This window comes from Garra rufa, chromosome 3 (assembly GCF_049309525.1).
Source record: "Garra rufa chromosome 3, GarRuf1.0, whole genome shotgun sequence".
NCBI classification, from domain to species: domain Eukaryota; kingdom Metazoa; phylum Chordata; class Actinopteri; order Cypriniformes; family Cyprinidae; genus Garra; species Garra rufa.
Window position 1 is genome coordinate 14,714,975 of NC_133363.1, and position 19,231 is coordinate 14,734,205.

Consider the following 19,231-nt stretch of genomic DNA (forward strand, 5'->3'; position numbering starts at 1 on the left):
AATTTCTTTAAAAAAAAAAAAAAAAAAAAGTACTGACCCCAAACTTTTGAACGGTAGTATATATATATATATATATACACTTTCTACACTTTCTTGCAAGATACTTTTCTATTCCCACGTGAGTCAGTCCGCGTCAGTCGTGCTCTTTAACCAATCAGATGTGACCTCGCCATTTCAACCAATCATAACCCTCCAGGAGCGCAGCCTAAATCCTGTTTACATGAAATAAACCTGCTCCCGAGCAGGTTTAAGCTTACGGACCTGTTGCTATGACACCAAGTCCGAGATGCAACAATCAAATCCAGCTAACTGAGTTAGCGACGTACGAAGAACGGACCCCAGGAATTAAGTTTATAGATAAACACAAATAAAAACTTGACTTCAAACAGGAACAAAGTGCAATCAAACAAAGGAACATCCACTGTATATAAAGGTATCAAAGTGACGTCAACAGGCATACAATTCAGGTTGCAGGAGATGAGGTGGTAACAGTATGAAAAAGAGATGGCAGCGGCAGGCATTACAGTCCCCAGTCCCCTGAAGCACCTCCAGGTGCAACTCTTCCTCTACCATAAGGTTGTGGAACATGATAATCAGAGGTGGGTAGAGTACCCAAAATCTGTACTCAAGTAAAAGTACAAGTACTTATGGAAATATTTACTCAAGTATGAGCAAAAGTTTCAATCTTAATAGTTACTTGAGTAAGAGTAAAAAAGTATCCGATGGAAAAAGTACTCAAGTAGCTAGTTACTAGTTACTTCTTGATATGAAGTGAAGACCCTGAATTTGGAAAGCTTCCGCACACCTTTTCCTTGAAAACATTATATTTGTATTTAAAATTAATTTAACTAGCCCAAATAAAATAAAAAAAGACCTTTTTTTAAATATAGAAAATCAGATAGGAGTCTTATCAAAAATGTTTTTAATACACAAATATAAACAAATATCAAGGAAGTAATTTTATTTCATTATATTTATTTCATTTTGTGTATCTGCAGAATTTTTAAATATTATTTTAAAGCAATTCATAACCATTTTAAGATCTGCAAAAGGAAAATAAACAGTAATGGGATTGGACAATGTAAAGTAGAATATTAAGCCATAAAATGGCATGATTTAAAATTCAGATACAGTTTCACACAAAAACAAAATATGTTACACTATGGCATTTCATCCTTTATAACATTAAAATGGATAAATTGAGTATATAATTTATTATATTTATTTAAAACGTAAATATTGTGTTTGCTGCATACAAACATGGGTCGACAATTGCAATCATTTGACCATAAACAGCTGAAAAAAATGTATTGGAAATGAAAAATTCATTCTTTGTCACGAGGGGGCGCTTTAAGAGCGCTGAAATATTACGGTTTCCATAGTAACAGCTAAACACAAAGCAGCATTAACGCAGTTTTATGAGGCATGAAATGAAAATACCAGCGACATGTTTCTGAGGACAGTAACGGAGGAACGCCATCAAATGTAGTGAAGTAAAAGTAAAGTTTTTTCACTATAAATGTACTTGAGTAAAAGTACCTATCTTTAAATATACTCTAAAAGTACTAGTTACCCCAAAAATTTACTCAAGTAAATGTAACGAAGTAAATGTAATTCGTTACTACCCACCTCTGATGATAATTAGGGTGAACTCTGTGGAAGTTCAAAATAAAAGAAGTGTCTAGGATTCATCTGCTCCTACAAGTAAGAATATCTTTCTTCCTGTTTGTCTAGACTTGATAGTATTACAGACAAGGTAAACAGGAGTTCCAACAACCTTAATGGATCAGGAGATGGTGATGGTTGTGCCTGTTGTAACATAGAGACATGGAATGTAGGAGAATTCAGTCATAGGTCCCTGTTGAAAAGCCAGATTATTTGTCCTTATTGGTAACTGGAATGATGTCTGTGTTTGTGTTCAGCTCAGATTTTCGGATCTAAAACTTCCTTGGACCTAGTCAAAAACAGTGAAGTCTTGGGACACTGGGATGGTCCCCCTGACCAATGGTGGTTGGTAACCCAGGATGCACTTAAAAGGTGTAACCCTGTATAAGAGTAAATGAGGCAGCTCTGGGCATACTCAGCATAGGGGCGATGAGGTATGGAATTGCTAGAGCTGGGAGTTGCTTGGGCATACGTTACTGGGCACACATATCCCTATTTCCACCAAAAAGCTTTTTTGACCAAGTTAATTGTTCTATGGGCTATAGTTCCACAATAGTGCTGGTTTATAGGTCTTACCTGCAAAGCAGGAAGGTGGTGGAAGACCTTGACTCTGGTTGGATCAGTTCTGGAGTCAGATGTGGAGTTGGGGTACTCGGACTTGTCACGGACTCGGATGCATTTTGACTCGGACTTGACTCGGACTCAAGCTTTTCGGACATGGGAATAATTGCCGAGTCCAGGCACAGTTAATGGAAATTTTACTGACTCGATGCATTATTAAGAAAGTGACATTCAGTATTCACACGTGTTTAAAAGTCTTACCAGTACTTGAAACCCTGCTGGTTTCTTTGCATACACACACCCAAAGCATGCTCACCGAAAGCGCCTCTCAGTCAGCATGCAAATACTGAATTAAGTTTACGTTTGCATGTTATTGCTACACACTTACATGAAAAGTTATGTCAAAATGCACCTTCTTGGAGAGTATTCATGCAAATGCAGTCGGTTTTGTCTTGAGTGAATTTAAACAGTTGGGAGAAATACAGATGTGTCACAATATATGATCTGTGCATCTGGTCTTAAAGCGACAGCAACGTGAACCTGCTGCAGCAGACTGCGTCATATTAAATTTGCCTATTTTATCTCACAATTCAGATTTTTTTAATATGTTGTTTATATGTTGTATTTCGGGCTTTATTACTCAAATTATCTCAACAGAGTTTTCTGAGGGGAAAAATGTCAGAAGTGTGGGATTTAAACTCATGATTTTGAGCTGAGGGGAAAAGGTAGATTGTCATTTCTTATCAAAATTGTGAGATATAATCTGGGAATTGTGAAAATAAAGTCAGAATTTTGAAATATAAACTCAAATTTTTTCCTCTTTTATTCCATGGCCTCCATTGACTGCTAGTTAAAAACTGTCCCCTTACAGCCAGGGGCGTGTTTACGCTAGGGGTCCCCTAAGCAAACCTCTGGGAGGCGGCCCAGTGATCAAGCTCCGGAGGGGTCTCCAACGGGACAATTGCGCTATCGCGTTCCTGCAGAACGAAATTGCGATCGCGGGAGAAATAGGTTGCATTCGGGGGGGTCCCCCTTGGGAAAAATCGCTGGGGGCCCCCCCAGCTCGCGGGGCCCCATGCAATTGCGTGGTTTGCGTGGTGGGTAAACATGCTACAGCCTCATTTTCATCCAAGAAAAAAAAAATCAAAATGCCATCAACCCTGTCATATAAAACCCAAAACAGCCAAAATCAGAGATAAGAGGTGCGTCTCATTCACGAAGCTTTCTACCCACCCCGTTGAATTTATACATTTACTATATAACAGCAAATAAAGTCAAGTCCTGCCCTATAATTTTTCACATTCTAAAAGCTGTTTCACTCTGAAATGTCACAATAAATAAGTTATAACTTCTTTTACATGACTTTAAAGTTTGCTGAGCAGGACACCAATTATGACATGGTTCGAAATCAAAATCCAAATGGCAATATGCAATAGTGTTTTTTTTTTTCCCATTTAAATTGTCATTCCTTTATTCTAGTTGTAAAGGTTAAAACAAGGTTAAGATACTGAAAAAATTTGTCTGAGCGGTGTGCCATGGTAAAATTGAAGCGGGTGAAAAATAAGGGCCATCGGGCCTGCCTGGGGTTCATAAATTTGGCTCCTTTTATATATTTAAGGTTCTTGTGATCAGTTTGAACAGCTCCCTCAAACCAATGTCACCTCTCGATTAAGACAGTGTTCGAAGAATGAAGTTCCCTATTTCCCACACCGTAATTCCTCTCATCAGAACTTAATTTACATGCTGTGGTAAAGCTGGTTTTGAGATTCTTGAGGATTTTACTGCCTCCTCATTCCATTTTAATTAAGTGGGTTTGATTCACACCCATGAATGCTCTTTCAGGAAGACCATAAAGCACAACCAGATATTCATAGTGCCTTCTAGTGGTCAGAAAAACAGTTTTCCACTAATCTCTCTTCCGGATTCAAGTAAGTTGTTGTAGGCGCTCCTTAAATCAAGATTGGTATAAATTTGTTTGGGGGTGAAATTGTTACATCTGTGCATCGAGAGTTCTGAATCTGATAGCGAAATCGGCAGTGGTAAGAGAACCTTGTCTAGGACTCAGCAGTTGGACAGATACATCCTGGCCCCCTACAGGTATTTCAAAACTTTGTGAATCTGGGAGATGAAATACCGAAATGATGATTGCAAACACGTCATTCTGCCATACAGCGGATGCCCAATCTAGTGCTTGTCTGGTTAATGAAGACATTCTTACGGGACACTTCTTTGATTCTAGGTTATAGGTTTCATTTTGACTAGAGAGTCATATCTTGCGCTAACAACTGAACACTGCATAGTTCTGGTAAGCCATCAAACTTATCAGGCAAGGTGAGTTCAGGAAGGTTTAAGGAGCAGGGAGAGAGTGGATATATTGGGTGAGACTGTTGTACATTTACATTTACATTTATTCATTTAGCAGACACTTTTATCCAAAGCAAATTACAATTGGGAAATACAACAAGCGATTCATCCTAAGAAGGCAGATCGACATAGGAAGTGCTCAGAATACCATATATCAGGCATTGTTAGATAAGTACAGGCTAGAAAGGGAAGATTAAGAAAGAGAGCAAAGGTGTTTTTTTATTATTATTATTATTGAGTCAAATAGTGTCAAAAGAGATGGGTTTTCAGCAGTCGCTTGAAAACTGTCAAGGAGTCTTCGTCAAGGGAAGATCGTTCCACCAGGCAGGAACGGTGAACGAACATGTTCTGGAAAGTGATTTCATGCCTCTCTGTGGTGGTACAATTAGGCGTCTTTCACTAGAGGATTTCAGACTTCTGGATGGAATGTAGATTCGTAGTAGCGAATGGAGGTAGGCAGGTGATGAGCCGGTGACTGTCCTTTATGCCAGAATCAGTGTCTTGAATTCGATGCGAGCCGCAACCGGCAGCCAGTGCAGGGAGATAAACAGAGGTGTGACATGGGCCCTTTTGGGCTCATTGAAGACCAGTCGTGCTGCTGCATTCTGAATCATTTGTAGAGGTCTGATTGTACATGCTGGAAGACCGGCCAAAAGAGCATTGCAGTAGTCCAGCCTAGAAATGACCAAGGCCTGGATGAGGAGTTGTGCAGCATGCTCTGTTAGGAAGGACCTGATCTTTCTGATGTTGTGCAATGCAAACCTGCAAGATCGAACAGTTTTAGCTATGTGGTCTTTAAAAGTCAATTGGTCATCAAAGAATACATGAAGATTTCTGGCTGAAGTCGATGGGGTAATTGTTGATGAACCTAACTGAATGGTGAAGTCATGTTGTAGAGTTGGAGTGGCAGGAAAGACAAGGAGCTCAGTCTTTGCCAGATTGAGCTGTAGGTAGCGTTTTTTCATCCATGCCGAGATGTCCGCCAGGCAGCCTGAGATCTGTGCAGCTACCGATGGATCATCTGGTTTGAATGAAAGGTAGAGCTGTGTGTCATCAGCATAATGGCAGGAGAAGTCAACAGCAAATGGTAGGAGAAGCCATGTGCCTGTATGATGGGACCCAGTGATGTAGTGTATATGGAGAAGAGGAGGGGTCCGAGAACTGATCCCTGAGGAACCCCAGTGACCAGTTGATGAGTTTTGGATACCTCCCCTCCCCAGGCCACCCTGAAAGACCTACCATTGAGGTAGGATTTAAACCAGAGAAGTGGAGTCCCTGTGATGCCCAGCGATGACAGGAGGATCTGATGATTCACTGTTTCAAAAGCTGCAGATAGGTCCAGCAAAATAAGTACTGATGATTTGGAATCAGCTTTTGCAGTCTACAAGGCTTCAGTGACAGACAGTAGCGCAGTCGCATTCGGTTGTTCTTGGCAATCCTTGAACAGCTCACACAGCTAAAGCTGAGATACTTCTGCTGGATCGATGTTAGGCAAAGTATTCTGTGACAAAGCCGAAGGTGACAACATGGAGGCATTGTGAGATCCAAATGTTAGAAGTTTATTAGTTCTCAGCGAGTGTACCAAAATCACAACGCAATATCATGAGACAGGCAGGTTTTGTACAAACATGAGATCAGTTCAATCGAGCAAAAAAAAAAGCAGTAGCAATAATGCAACAAGCAGTTGTCAAACAAGGCAGGCACAATGGTCATAATGATAGAGCAAAAAACACAGAGAATAAACGTTTTGTCCAGCAGTGAGAGCTGGCAATACTTAACAATGAATGAATGCAATCACATGGTTTAAATATGGTGACAAACAGGAAGTAACCAATGAAGAAACAAACAGTTCAGTACTTAGTAGAGGGCTTCCTCTGGTAGTTGGATGGATGGACCCGGTGAGTGCCAAGCTGCCACGCCACCTTGGGACTCGGCCATGAAGTCAGCTCTGAAGTGTGATTACCGCTGCAACTGCCATATGCCCCAGGAGCCTCTGAAAATGTTTCAGTGGGACCGCTGTCTTGCCATTGAACGTATTCAAGCAGTTTAGCACCAACTGAGCACGTTCCTTTGTGAGGTGTGCTGTCTGTTCGACCACATCTATTTACTCCATACCAAGAAAGGAGATCCTCTGCGTTGGGGAGAGTTTGCTCTTTTCCCCCAAACACCCAGCTGGCTGAGGTGCCTGAGCACAACTGATCCTGAGACTCTGCTAGTATAAGCCAGTCGTCGAGAGAGTTAAGGATGCAAACACCTTGCTCTCTCAGGGGAACAATAGCCCCCTCCACAACTTTTGTAAAGACACAGGATGACAGGGCTAGAGGGACCAGCTCTATCTCCGCACAAAAGACATGAGCATCGGCTTCCATCAATGATGTACAGTTGATGCCGGTGAACTTAGCGGGATGCCGGGCAAACTGAATTGCATTGAATTGTCTGATGGGCCGAAGGAGCCAGCAAGACGGGCTGGGGAGCGCTAGCCAGGCTATCAGAGACTGTGCAAGTGGGACCAGCATAACCACAGATGTACCCGCAGTGGGGAAGTGAGGTGGAACACAGAGACCTGGTTTGGGCAGCATGTAGGTGGACCGAAGCGGGGTCTGAGTGTGCGGTGCAACACTTACCTGTTTCCATGGTTGGGCAGAGGGTGCGTGAGTAGGGCCTTTGAAGACATTTTCGAACCGCCCACTGCTGTCCGCTGGCGACAAAGCAGGTTGAGTGTGGTCCGGGATTGGCCTGTTCACAACTCTCTGAGACCTCTTGGAACCCAGAGATAAAGGAAACCACTCTTGTGTCTAGGTTTTGTGGGAGGGAGTTGTGCGTTCATTATCTCCTGAAGAGCAGCTCCTTCCATCTCTGGGTCACCCATCTCAGGGGGCTCTTGCTCTTCCACTTACCACCAGGTTTGGCTGGGGTCTGGATGTGAGAGTGGGGGCAGGTGCAGGGGGCCGCCCTCAGCGACAAGCAGGCTGAGGGGCTGCTGCTGGCGAGTGGGCGACTCTGAAAAACCAATCATCCAAACTAAGCTTGCTTAATGCCCAGGCATGTCAGGCAGGTCACCTTTAAATGGACAAGCCATCCACAAATGCTCTTTCAGAGAAAAAAGCTCTTTTAGCGTGCTGAAGTGCACAGGGTAGATGGCACCCTGCAAAACAAACAGGGGGTAGTGCAGCCTGATGTGTGCAACCCACCAAGGTTATAATAGTTTTGGATTTTTCATTAGTTTTAGTTTTTATTTTGTTTTGACTTTTTGTTTTCAAATTCAGTTAGTTTTAATTAGTTTTAGAGGCAGATTTACTAGTTTTTATTAGTTTTTATACTTTGAAATTGCTTAGTTTTAATTTAGTTTTTATTAGTTACAGTGTTAGTTTTAGTTTTTTTTTTTTTTTTTTTGTAAATTAGGATATTTGTCAGGTGCATGATTCGCGGACAGACTATTGACACGTGACATCACAGACTACGTGGTGCCGTACGTGTAAAACACCTGGCATAAAACAGGCAATGTGAAGTAGCCTAAAAGATTTTTATTTCAACCCAAAAGGCTTATGTTGTAATAGTGGTGGCCCCCAAAGGTAAATTTAATCAACTTAGGGTTGTACTTAATAGTGCTGTTCGGGCACCAGACAAGGCAAAGATTCCAAATTTTGCCAAATAAAAAAAATAAAACACAACACAAACATCAGAAGGAAAGAATGAAGTGGAAAACAATATATTTACTTTTTTTTTTCATTTCCACAGCATTAATAAAAAAAAAAAAAAAAAAAAAAACCAACAACATTAATTCATTGAGAAAAGGGCTTTTCACTTGCTCAATTCAAAAAGTCCAATAGAAAGTGAAACCATAAAAAAAGAAATGTCCTCCTACTCAAAAAGACAACTTTTTTTAACTCAACTGGAAACTGTCTTAAAGTTCACCGTTTTCACACATCACATCACAACACAAAAATCAAAAATGAGAAAATAAATTTAGGTTCGATCAGTTTGCAGTGTGTGTTGTATGAGTGCGGGAGCGTGAGCGTGAGTTTTCGTGCAGTGTGATTGTTTGTGTGTGCATCTGCTGCATGAAGCAGGCAGCATCTGGGCGGCCAACCAATTTACAGGCCGGGACACAAATCTTTGGAGCTTCAGCGGAGTTTTATCAGAAGAAGAGAAACTATAGCACCCGCGGCAGGCGAACCAGGCTGTTGCAACCGGTATTAATGCACCACCAATTTTCTCTGATGTTTTGGCGTTCACACTCGGTCTGCGCAAGCAAACAATCCAACACCTTTGGTCACAGTTTCTTTCAGGTACCGTTTCCTTCACGTTTTTTTTCCCTTCCGCTCACTCCCAGACTTCCGTTTTAATTAGTGGGCAAGGTGCAAAAGCCGGTATAGATTTGGATCCATATCGCCACAATGTATTTACAAAGACGAAAACGAAGGACGTTTTTGCTATACTATTAGTTAGTTTAAGTTCGTTTTGTATACACACAAAACAGTTTCAGTTAGTTTTCGTTTTTTTTTAAACTCTCGTTTTTATTTTTATTTCAGGTAACGAAAATGCTTTTTCAATTCTAGTTTTAGTTTTTTCGTTAGTTTTCGTTAACTATAATGACCTTGCAACCCACTTGACACAGGAAAATGACCACCTCTGTAGTGCCGTTCCACCGACACAAAGAAGCTCCCTGAACTTGTCTCTTTCACAAATTAAGCATGGTAAGACCAGAACGATTGATACTAGGCAAAAAAACTGAGTATGCGTTGCAGCTTTTGCCTATTCATACTCATGTGCAGTATTACAATACTAATGTGCATTGCCTCATTTAGTTTACACTCAAAGTAGATTGGTCTCTCTAGGAAGATCCCCAATTTTTCTTAAAAAAAAAAACAAGAAAAAAAAAAAATATATATATATAGTTAAACCATGATATCCACAAATTAACCATGGTTTTGCTACACCAACCAGATTTTGACCATGGTATGTGTAGTAAAAGTGTGATTATACAAATGATAATCAATACTCAAAAAAAAAAAAAAAAAAAAAAAAAAAAAAAAATGGTTACTACACCTTACAATAAAACCATGGATAATTTTTGAAAGTGTTAATCCCTGTGCGCACCACTGTACCACACATTTTTCGAATGTAATATTTTGATTATCCGATGTGTAATAATTGCTAATTGAATGTATATTCTAATTATTATTATATGTTATTGATTTCACGGTAGCTGTAATTTTGACCTTTGCCTCTGTAATAGGAAGGTAGATGGGCAGACCATATGTGTGAGACAGAGCGTGGCTACATCTGCAAAAAGAAATCATCTAGCAAGCCTAATGGCACCCCGGAGGTTGTCAGTCCTGGATGCCTAGCTGTGAGTCTGATGTAGATTAAGTTCTATGTTTTAAGCTTTAATAAACAAAAGAGAAAATAAAATATCAAAACAATATTTGACTAATATCTAATATAAATAAATTCATCTATCATTATGTGTGCTACAGGCTTTTTTAAAATATATAATCTTATATTGCTTTTGTTAACAAATTTTGACTTTGTCTGCATATTCTAACTACATTGTCACAAGATGTTGTTATTGACATGAAGCATTTCTTTGTAATAATAATAATAATAATAATAAAAACTCTACTTCATAAGTCAGCACCTCAGCATATTAATTAAATTAAATATAATGAATTTAATTTAATTAAAAAAAACTTTTTTATCCATTTCATAGCATATGATAGCATATGAATGAATAAAGACAATAAGTCTCATAGATTTCACATAATAATTATAAAATTAAATTGAAGGGGATAATTGTGTTAAATACATTCTATTATTAATCCCCATAACATTTACAATTAAAAATATTTTTTATTTTATTTTTAAAACTAATAGCAGTTATATTTGCTGGACATGTTTTGTCCCATGTCTCAAGAATGACTGCTTTATTTCTAATGGTTTAAGATATATGAGGAATTGTCATGTGATTAAGTCATATCTCTCTGGTTCCCATAGGGTTGGGTTAGATACGGCTCTTACTGCTATAATATTGCCATTGAAAGCATGTCTTTTAATGAGGCCAAACTGAAATGCGAGCAGACAGGAGCCCGTTTGGTTGATGTTGCCAACAGGTAATGTGGACGATATTTGTTGGTAATTATATAGGGTACAACTGAACTAAAGGTACACCTTTTAGAATTTTTTTTTTACTACTTCCATAGTGCATGACCGCAGAAAATATAGATATGTTTTTTATGAAACATTGATAGATACATTGATTAATTCACAAAAATGGGTTGTTTCATTTAATAATATTTAGAATTTACCTGCTTTAGATGCAAGAAATACTGATAAAAAAGATCAAAGGGAACCCGGAAAAAGACCCGAAAAGAGGATTTGAGGAGAAAAACAAGGGATTCTTTGTGAATTATATAGGAAATTATTCCTGGGACATATAATAAAATAAATCCATAATATTTTACCCGGATGCGCCTTTAGCCCTTATGTACCCTACTGTTTACTATAGACATGTAATTGGCGATGATTTATTGTGAAGTTCAGAAAATTCTTTGTTTATTGTCTGTGTGTGTGTGTGTGTGTGTGTGTGTGTGCTTGAATTAGTTTGTTTTGATTCACTTTTTAGGTTTAATCCATTCCTGTTGTTCTATATTAAGAATGTATCACAACTACTTTAATCAAATAATAAAAAAAAAATCAGCTTTCTGTTTCCTTATGAAAATATTACTTTCTCCCCTAGTGTTTTTTTTTTTTTTTTTTTTTTTTGAAAATATGACCCAGGATTTTATGTAATTTATTTATTTCATTACTGTCTGTATGCATACATATAACATTATTTAAATGCTGTGTCTTTAATTAGGTATGAGAATGCTTTTCTCATCAGCTTGGTCGGTCTTAGGCCTGAGAAGTATTTCTGGACTGGCTTAAGTAATACTGAACGACCTGAGCGCTTTCAGTGGAGTAATAGTGATAAAGTCACATTTACACACTTTAATGCTGGTATGCCAGGTATGTTGATTAGTAAATCACAATTTATTTAAAACTTTAAGATTTTTGAAATGTACATATTATGTATTATGCTGTGTGTCACATGAAGTCATGCCTGAATCTACCTGAATCCAAATCTAATTTTTGTTCTTTTGTTCCTTCACCTTCCAGAAAGGCACAAAGGTTGTGTGGCCATGTTAACAGGAACATCAGCAGGATTATGGGATGTACTGGACTGTAACAGTAAACAGAAATACATCTGTAAAAAAATGGCAGAGGGTGCTACTACCACGCAAGTGCCCCCAACTACACAGCCTCTCAGTTGTCCAGCTGACTGGATTAAAACAGATCCAAGGAGTTGCGTTCAGGTAAATGTGCACAAATACATTCATTCCTGAAAGAGTGACATGCAACACTCATAACAGAGGTTGGGTTAACTTGAAATGCTCTGCCATCCACTACATTTTATTGGCAGGTAATTAAAAAGGCTGTCTATTTATAATCTTCTTAGTGGTTAAATTGAACATAATGGTAATTTAAAGTGTAGTAAAAAAATACAGAAATGATTAAACATATAAAAGTGAAGGTGAAAGTGACATGATGTGTGGCCAAGTATGGTGTCTCATACTCAATTTGTGCTCTGCATTTATCCTATCCAAGTGCCCTCACACAGCAGTAAGCACTGTGACACCGTGAACACACACCTTTTTGCTACTGCACCTGGGGAGAAGTGTAGGTTCAGTGCCTTGCTCAAGAGCACCTCAGTTGTGGTACTGAAAAATAAAGAGAGCGCAATATCAAAATATTGGATGAGAAAAAAAATAGTAAATAAATAAAACAATGCCAATATTACAAAATGTAAAATGTAAAATTTATAAATCACTTATTTTTTCTAAAGAAACATTGTCCAACAGTGACACCAGTAGGTAAAGTTATAGCAAGAGTCCACGTCTCTCTCGCTCTCTCGAGTCCAATGCGTGCCGTGAGTTTTTGGGGGAGGGTTATTGAGAATGAATAGGGAAAAGTCACGTGAGGGCGGGAAATGCCTCCATCACCATATGGTTGGATGTGACTGGTTATAGGTGGCTTTAAATTGTTCATGCCATAAATCACACCTCTTGTGTCCGAATCAGTCTGAATAAACAATATAATGGTGCGTGTGTAATTCTCAGTTTTTCCTAGTTATGGGATGTCAATCCTGTGGCAGAAACCAATAGAGACAAAATTAGCATAGCTGCTGTTCCAACCAAGCAAAAATGAATTGTTCAATCCAAGCAAAAGAATAGTAATGTGCATTTGATCAGATATACTGATATATCTAAAGTATAAGATTATGAGATGCATTATGTGAATACTTGGCTAAAGAGATGTGTCTTTAATCTAAAATTAAACAGAGAGAGTGTGTATGAACCCCAAACGTTATCAGGAAGGCTGTTTCAGAGTTTAGGAGCCAAATGCAAAAACGCTCTCCTTTAGTGGACTTTGCTATTCTAGGTACTACCAAAGGTCCAACGTTTTGCAACCTTAGGGAGCATGATGGATTGTAGCATGATAGAAAACTAGTTAGGTGCGGAGGAGCTAAAGCATTAAGGGCCTTTTAGCGAGTAGTAATGTTTTGTAACTAATACAGAACTTAATAGGTAGCCAGTGCAGAGAAAATTGGGGTAATATGATCATATTTTCTTGACCTGGTGAGGACTCTAGCAGCTGCATTTTGGACTACCTGTAGCTTGTTTATTGAAGATGCAGGACAACCACACAGCAGTGCATTACAATAGTCCAGTCTTGAGGTCATAAATGTATCAAATAGCTTTTCTGCATCAAAAACAGTTAGCATGTCCAGTAGTTTGGCAAGATGGAAGAATGCTGTTGTTGTAACATGGGAAATATAATTTACAAAAGGCAAGTTTCTGTCTAATATAACACCCAAAGTTTTGACTGTAGAGGAAGTTACAGTACATGCGCCTAGACGCAAATTGTAATACAAGAGATTCTGTGTACTGTTTCTTTGGTCCAATAAGTAATATTTCTGTCTTATCCAAATGAATAGGAGAAAATTATTGGTAATCCAGTCTTTTACATTTTTAACACACTCAGCTTAGATAATTTAGAAGTTTCAGCTGGTCTTGTTGAGATATATATTTGAATATCATCAGCACAAAATTGGAAACAAATACCATATTTTCTAATAATATTACAAAGGGCCAACATGTATATTGAAAATAGCAGAGGGCCTATAACAGATCCTTGTTGCACTCTATACTTTACTGGTGATAATTGAGATGTTTTAAAAAAAGAAAACAATGGAGTTGAAATCATTGTTGGAAGAAAGAGTTAAAGGTTGGATGCTCCAACTGCTTATTTTTTTGGACTTGAACATAAGGAAGCACAAAAGAAATGTATGTTTCATCTTAGAAGAAAAAATGGAACAATTACTTAAGATCCAAAAGAAATGACAAAGATGTGTATAGAATTTTACAAAGAACTGTTTAGTAATATGGGCTGTGCTGTTGAATGTATGGACTAGTTCTTAAGGAATCATCCTAAATATAGACCAGGACAAAAATTAATTGGTCATGATGATTTCTTTTAATAAACTATCAAAGGCGGTGCAACAGGTTTCTATAGGAAAGTCACCAGGAGTCGATGGTTTACTAGCAGAAGGTTTTTTTTTTTTTTTTGAGTGTTTGGAGTTTTTTTTAGGTGAGGATTTGTATGATGTATTTTGTGAATGTTTTAAAAGGGATTTTTTTTTTTTATCAAACAAGCACATCTGTCAGAGAGCTGTGTTATCACTCCTGCCAAAAAGTGGAGACCTAGGGTTATTAAAGAATTGATGCCCAGTGTCTTTAATGTGTCTAGACTATAAAATACTGTCTAAATGTTTGGCTAATAGAAATAAAAATGTTTTGCATATTGTGGTGAAAAGAGAACAAACTGTATTCTGGGGTGTACAATAATGCACCTTTTTTCTTATGAGGGATGTAATTGATATGGTCTATTATACAAACAGTCTTGATGTGTTTTTTTTTGTCTATTTACCAAGAAAAAGACTTTGACCATGTGGGTCATGAATATTTAATTTTAAAATAAAAGTTTTAAAAACCTTTGTATTTGGGCAGAATATAATTGTAAAATTACTGAATGAAGGGACTTTAGTTATGCTTAAGATAGGAGGTGGCCTGCCAGTTCCCAGTTGATAATTCAGAGTTAGGGTATTCTGTATCTGCATATGTTGATTATGTAAACATTTTTATTACTACTCGGAATAATATTCAAGTACTGGATGAAGTACCTGAAAGCCACACTTAAGTAAAATATAGATATCTTACCAAAAATGACTTTGGTAGAAGTTAAAGTCACTGTTTAGAATATTATTTGAGGAAAATTTTAAAGTTTGCGATATTTATTGTACTTCAGTATGATTTTTAAAAAAATATATATATTAAATGTGGGTAATTCCTGGGATTCTGTAACATTTTAACTTAATTGTCTTCCCTATATATATATATATATATATATATATATATAAGATAAATTGCCTCCAGTTTAAATTTTTAGTTTTGTTTCTCTCTCATATTGTCTCCTTATTTTTGGGTCAACATCTGCCTGCTTAACACTGTCTTTCTGCTGCAAATGTGAGTGCAAAAATAAAAATATGATTTGTCATGATTACCATGACTATTTTTTTATTACAAATTATTAATAAATTAAGTAAATAACTCAACTCCGTCACAAGTTTGCAACTCCGTAACAATGAGAAATACATTTATTTGTGATGGGGTTGAGTGTGACAGGGTTGAGGTTTTTCACTCAAAATGGTCACTGCTCCTCATGTAGTTAGGAGAATAGACCATACATGGAAGCAATAAAACAAATGCATTGTATGTACTTATGGATTAAAATAAAATGTTAAAAAAATCGTCTCAGGTTACGACTGTAACTCTTGTTCCCTGAAGGGAACGAGAAGCTGTGTCGAAACGCTAGGGAATGCCTTCAGCCTGAGCATGCTCTGAATCATGTGTGTAATCAGTCCAATCGAATCGCGAGACATCATGGGCGTCATGACATCACCAACCAAGAAGCTTAAAAGTACGTGCTGTGAGAACAGCGTCAGCTTCGGAATGAAACAAGCGCTGCAGGGATGCCGGAAGTATGGCCTCGAGATGCAGCATTTCGTTCCCTTCAGGGAACAAGGGTTACAGTCGTAACCTAAAACGTTCCATTTCAGGAACTTCGAGCTGCGTCAAACTGCTAGGGGAATGAGAATGCCCACGCCGCCATACTGAGGAGAATCCCTGCCCGAAATTAGGGCGAGAGAACGAATCAGCTGGGAGAGGCTCGAAGATCTAGGCCATAGAACCTAGCAAAGGTCAGGGGCGTGGACCAGCCCGCGGCGTTACAGATGTCTTGAAGGGGCAGACCTGAGAAAAAGGATTTAGAGGCAGACACGCCACGGGTAGAGTGAGCCTTGACCCCCAAAGGTGAGGGGAGATCAGAGGACTCGTAGGCTACCGAGATGGCATCCACAATCCACCAGCTGAGGGAAGGTTTCGCAGCAGGACGACCTCTCCTAGAAGGACCGTAGCAGACTAGCAATTGGTCCCCCTTCCTCCACAGGGCAGTTCTGTGCTCGCACTGGACACATACAATTAAGCTTCTGCTGGTCAGGCTCCCGAAAGGGAGGAGGGTGAAAGGCCTGCATTACGACGGGCCGAGGAGCTGAGGTGGGGACCTTAGAAAGGTATCCCGTTCTGGTATACAAGAAGGCTTTGGCCATACCAGGCACAAAGTCAAGAAAAGAAGGGGCCACTGAGAGGGCCTGAAGATTCCCATCTCTCTTAAGAGAAGTAATAGCCAGAAGAAACATAGTCTTAATAGTAAGTAGACGATCAAAAATCCTTATCTAGGGGCTTGAAAGGAGGTTTACAGAGAGCTTCTAGCACCATGGCCTGGTCCCAGGAAGGGACGTGAGAGCATACCGGAGGCCTCAGCCTCAGCGCACTGCGGAGGAAACGTGTAACTAGAAGGTGTCTGCCCACTGAGGAGCCACCAAGAGGGGCATGGTAGGCCGCAATGGCCACCACATAGACCTTCAGGGTGGAGTGGGTCAACCCAGTGGAGAGACAGGCCTGCAAGAACTCCAGCACTGTACCAACTGGGCAGTTAAGTGGGTCAAGCTGGTGGTCTCCACACCAAGAAGTGAAGAGTCTCCACTTCAAGGCGTACAGTTTCCTCATGGAGGGAGCTCTGGATTGGAGGATGGTCTCCACAACCTCGGTTAAGAGACCGGAAGCTATGAGCTGGGCCTCAGATGCCACACTCACAGCTTCCATAGCTCCGGGTGGGTGTGAAGGATGTCGCCCCCTGCCTGTGAGAGGAGATCCCTCCTGACGGGAATCTCCCAGGGAGAGCCGTTGAGGAGGGAAATCAGGTCCGAGAACCATACTCGGCCTGGCAAGTACGGGGCCACTAAAAGAAGTCGAACCCCGTCCCAGTGCACTCTCACCACAACTCCCGGGAACCCTAGGGGAGCTGGATGATTCAGAGAGAACCAGAGGGGACATTGCATACCCCTTGCCCACCAGAGCCGAGGTGGTTCTCAGCACTCTGGAGGGCAAGGCCGGAGCCTTCAAAGACGATGCCGTGTCGGGGGACAGATAGCACGCAAGCGCCTGTTCCACCCGATGCATCGCCTTATAAGCGTGCTCAGACAGCCCCGCCACATGGGCATAATGGACGGAGGTGGGGCTGTAGAGACGCGCCAAGTAAGGTTTTGCCCACAACCTCGACACCTCGTTTCATTCTGATCCCAGAGAGCGGGCGGTAGATTTGGCAGGTGAGGAAGAAGATAGGGACTTGCCCGTCTCTATTCTGCCAGATCTATTTGCAATCCCCACGAGTGCAACCGCCGCTCTGGCTGGGCCACTCAAGAACATTCACAGAGTTGTGTATAAGCCACTCTGTGTGCTTAGGGTCATTGTCCTGTTGGAAGGTGAACCTTCTGTTTATGCAAATTCCCTGAGGATGTTTTCACTGAGGAGAGGATTGAGTTTGGCCAGACTGCCATAAAGACCGGATGTTGAAGCAGAGATGTTTGTAAAATTTAAATTTCTGTAAATTTGTTCTATCTGAATATATGATCATGGAGCTCAACTAGAGTGACCATCAGCTTTGGCTACCAGTACAACCAAGCTCCTTCTCCATCAATTGCTCAGTTTGGCCAGGAGGCCTGTTCTAGGAAGAGTCCTAGTTGTTCCAAATATGTCTGTGAAGATCAATGCAGCAGATTTTTTTTCTGAACTCTTCCCCAGATCTGTGCCTTGACACAAGCCACAGTTATTTTGACCACAGGTCTTTGTTTTTGCTCTGATATGCATTTTCAGCTGTTAGACCTTTTATTAAGATGTGTGGGACATGCAGCACACGTTTAGAATGAGTAGTGCTATCGTTCATCATTCATATAATTAATCAATATCACAAATTAAACAATACCAAAATGCATTCAAATATTAATATTTAAGTTTAACACACATTTGTCAACGTTAAACATTCCTCATTTATCTATAATATCAATAAAATGCTAAAATTGTTATTTATACAGTGATACTGTCATTCAGTGTAACAGAACAGATAGCCATCAGAGTGGAGCCAAGGACCACTAAGCTGATGGTGCAGAAGACAACCAAGATGGCTCTGGGGTGAATTCATGGACTTGAGCAGGCTCTGAAACAGATTTATGGACTGTAGCAGGCTCTGGAGCAGATTCACGGACTAGAACAAGCTCTGTGGCGGTTTCATTGACATGAGCAGGCTCTGGAGTGGATTTGTGAACCGGAGCAGGCTCTGAAGAGGATTCATGGGCTGGACCAGGCTCTGGAGCGGATTCATTGACTGGAGAGCAATGTGCAGCCCATACACACAAGTTGGCAACCACCATCATGGGCAGTACCGCTCTGGAGGCCAAGGGGTTTGAAGGTGTTAAGGCCACCGTGATGCTAGCCACTCACCATCGGTGGATCCATAATATTGGCCAATAGTCTTTTCTGTTTTGGCTCAAGCTCTATCTTTGCAATAGGCTCAGACATGGCAGCCATGATGGTAGAGACTCTGGAGTGACAGCTATGACTTCACGAGGTTCTGATGTGATGGCCATGGTGTGGCAAGGCTCAGGCATGGCGGCCATCTTGGCCGGGAACTCAGGCATGGCGACTATCATGCGATGAGGCTCGTGAGTGGCTGGCATGACGTGAACAGGCCCTTGCTTGGCAGGCGTGATGTGAGCAGGCCTTGGTGTAGCAGACGTGACATTTGCAGGCACTGGCTTGGCAGACGTGACGTGAGCAAATCCTGGCATGAAGGTTTGGTCGTAAAAAAAAATCTGGTGTGGCAGTTATAACATGATGAGACTTTGACATGGTGGCCATCTTATGGAGAAGCTCTAGAGTAGCGTTCTTGACATGTTTACGGGGCAGTCATGGCAATAGTGACAACCCCTAAGGTTAAGTTAAGGTTGAGGTTACGTAATGCCTCAAGGTGTAGTCAGAAATCAGCCTGCTTCAGGAAGCACTTAGCTTCTAAAAAGAAAAAAAAAAAGAAAAAAAGAAAATCACATTAAGAGGGCAAATCAATTGGTTAAATGTCAATTAAAAAT

General features: G+C 40.2%; 1 protein-coding gene across 1 annotated transcript in view; it reads left to right on the forward strand.

The window, feature by feature from the left end:
• The window catches only part of mrc1a (mannose receptor, C type 1a), a 76,558-nt gene that overhangs the window by 35,337 nt on the left and 21,990 nt on the right, over positions 1–19,231 (forward strand). Inside the window, exons 9-12 of the mRNA XM_073836559.1 lie at positions 9,830–9,943; positions 10,588–10,703; positions 11,450–11,598; positions 11,749–11,945. Coding sequence (XP_073692660.1) covers positions 9,830–9,943; positions 10,588–10,703; positions 11,450–11,598; positions 11,749–11,945 — 576 coding nt within the window. The remainder of the gene's footprint in view (positions 1–9,829; positions 9,944–10,587; positions 10,704–11,449; positions 11,599–11,748; positions 11,946–19,231) is intronic.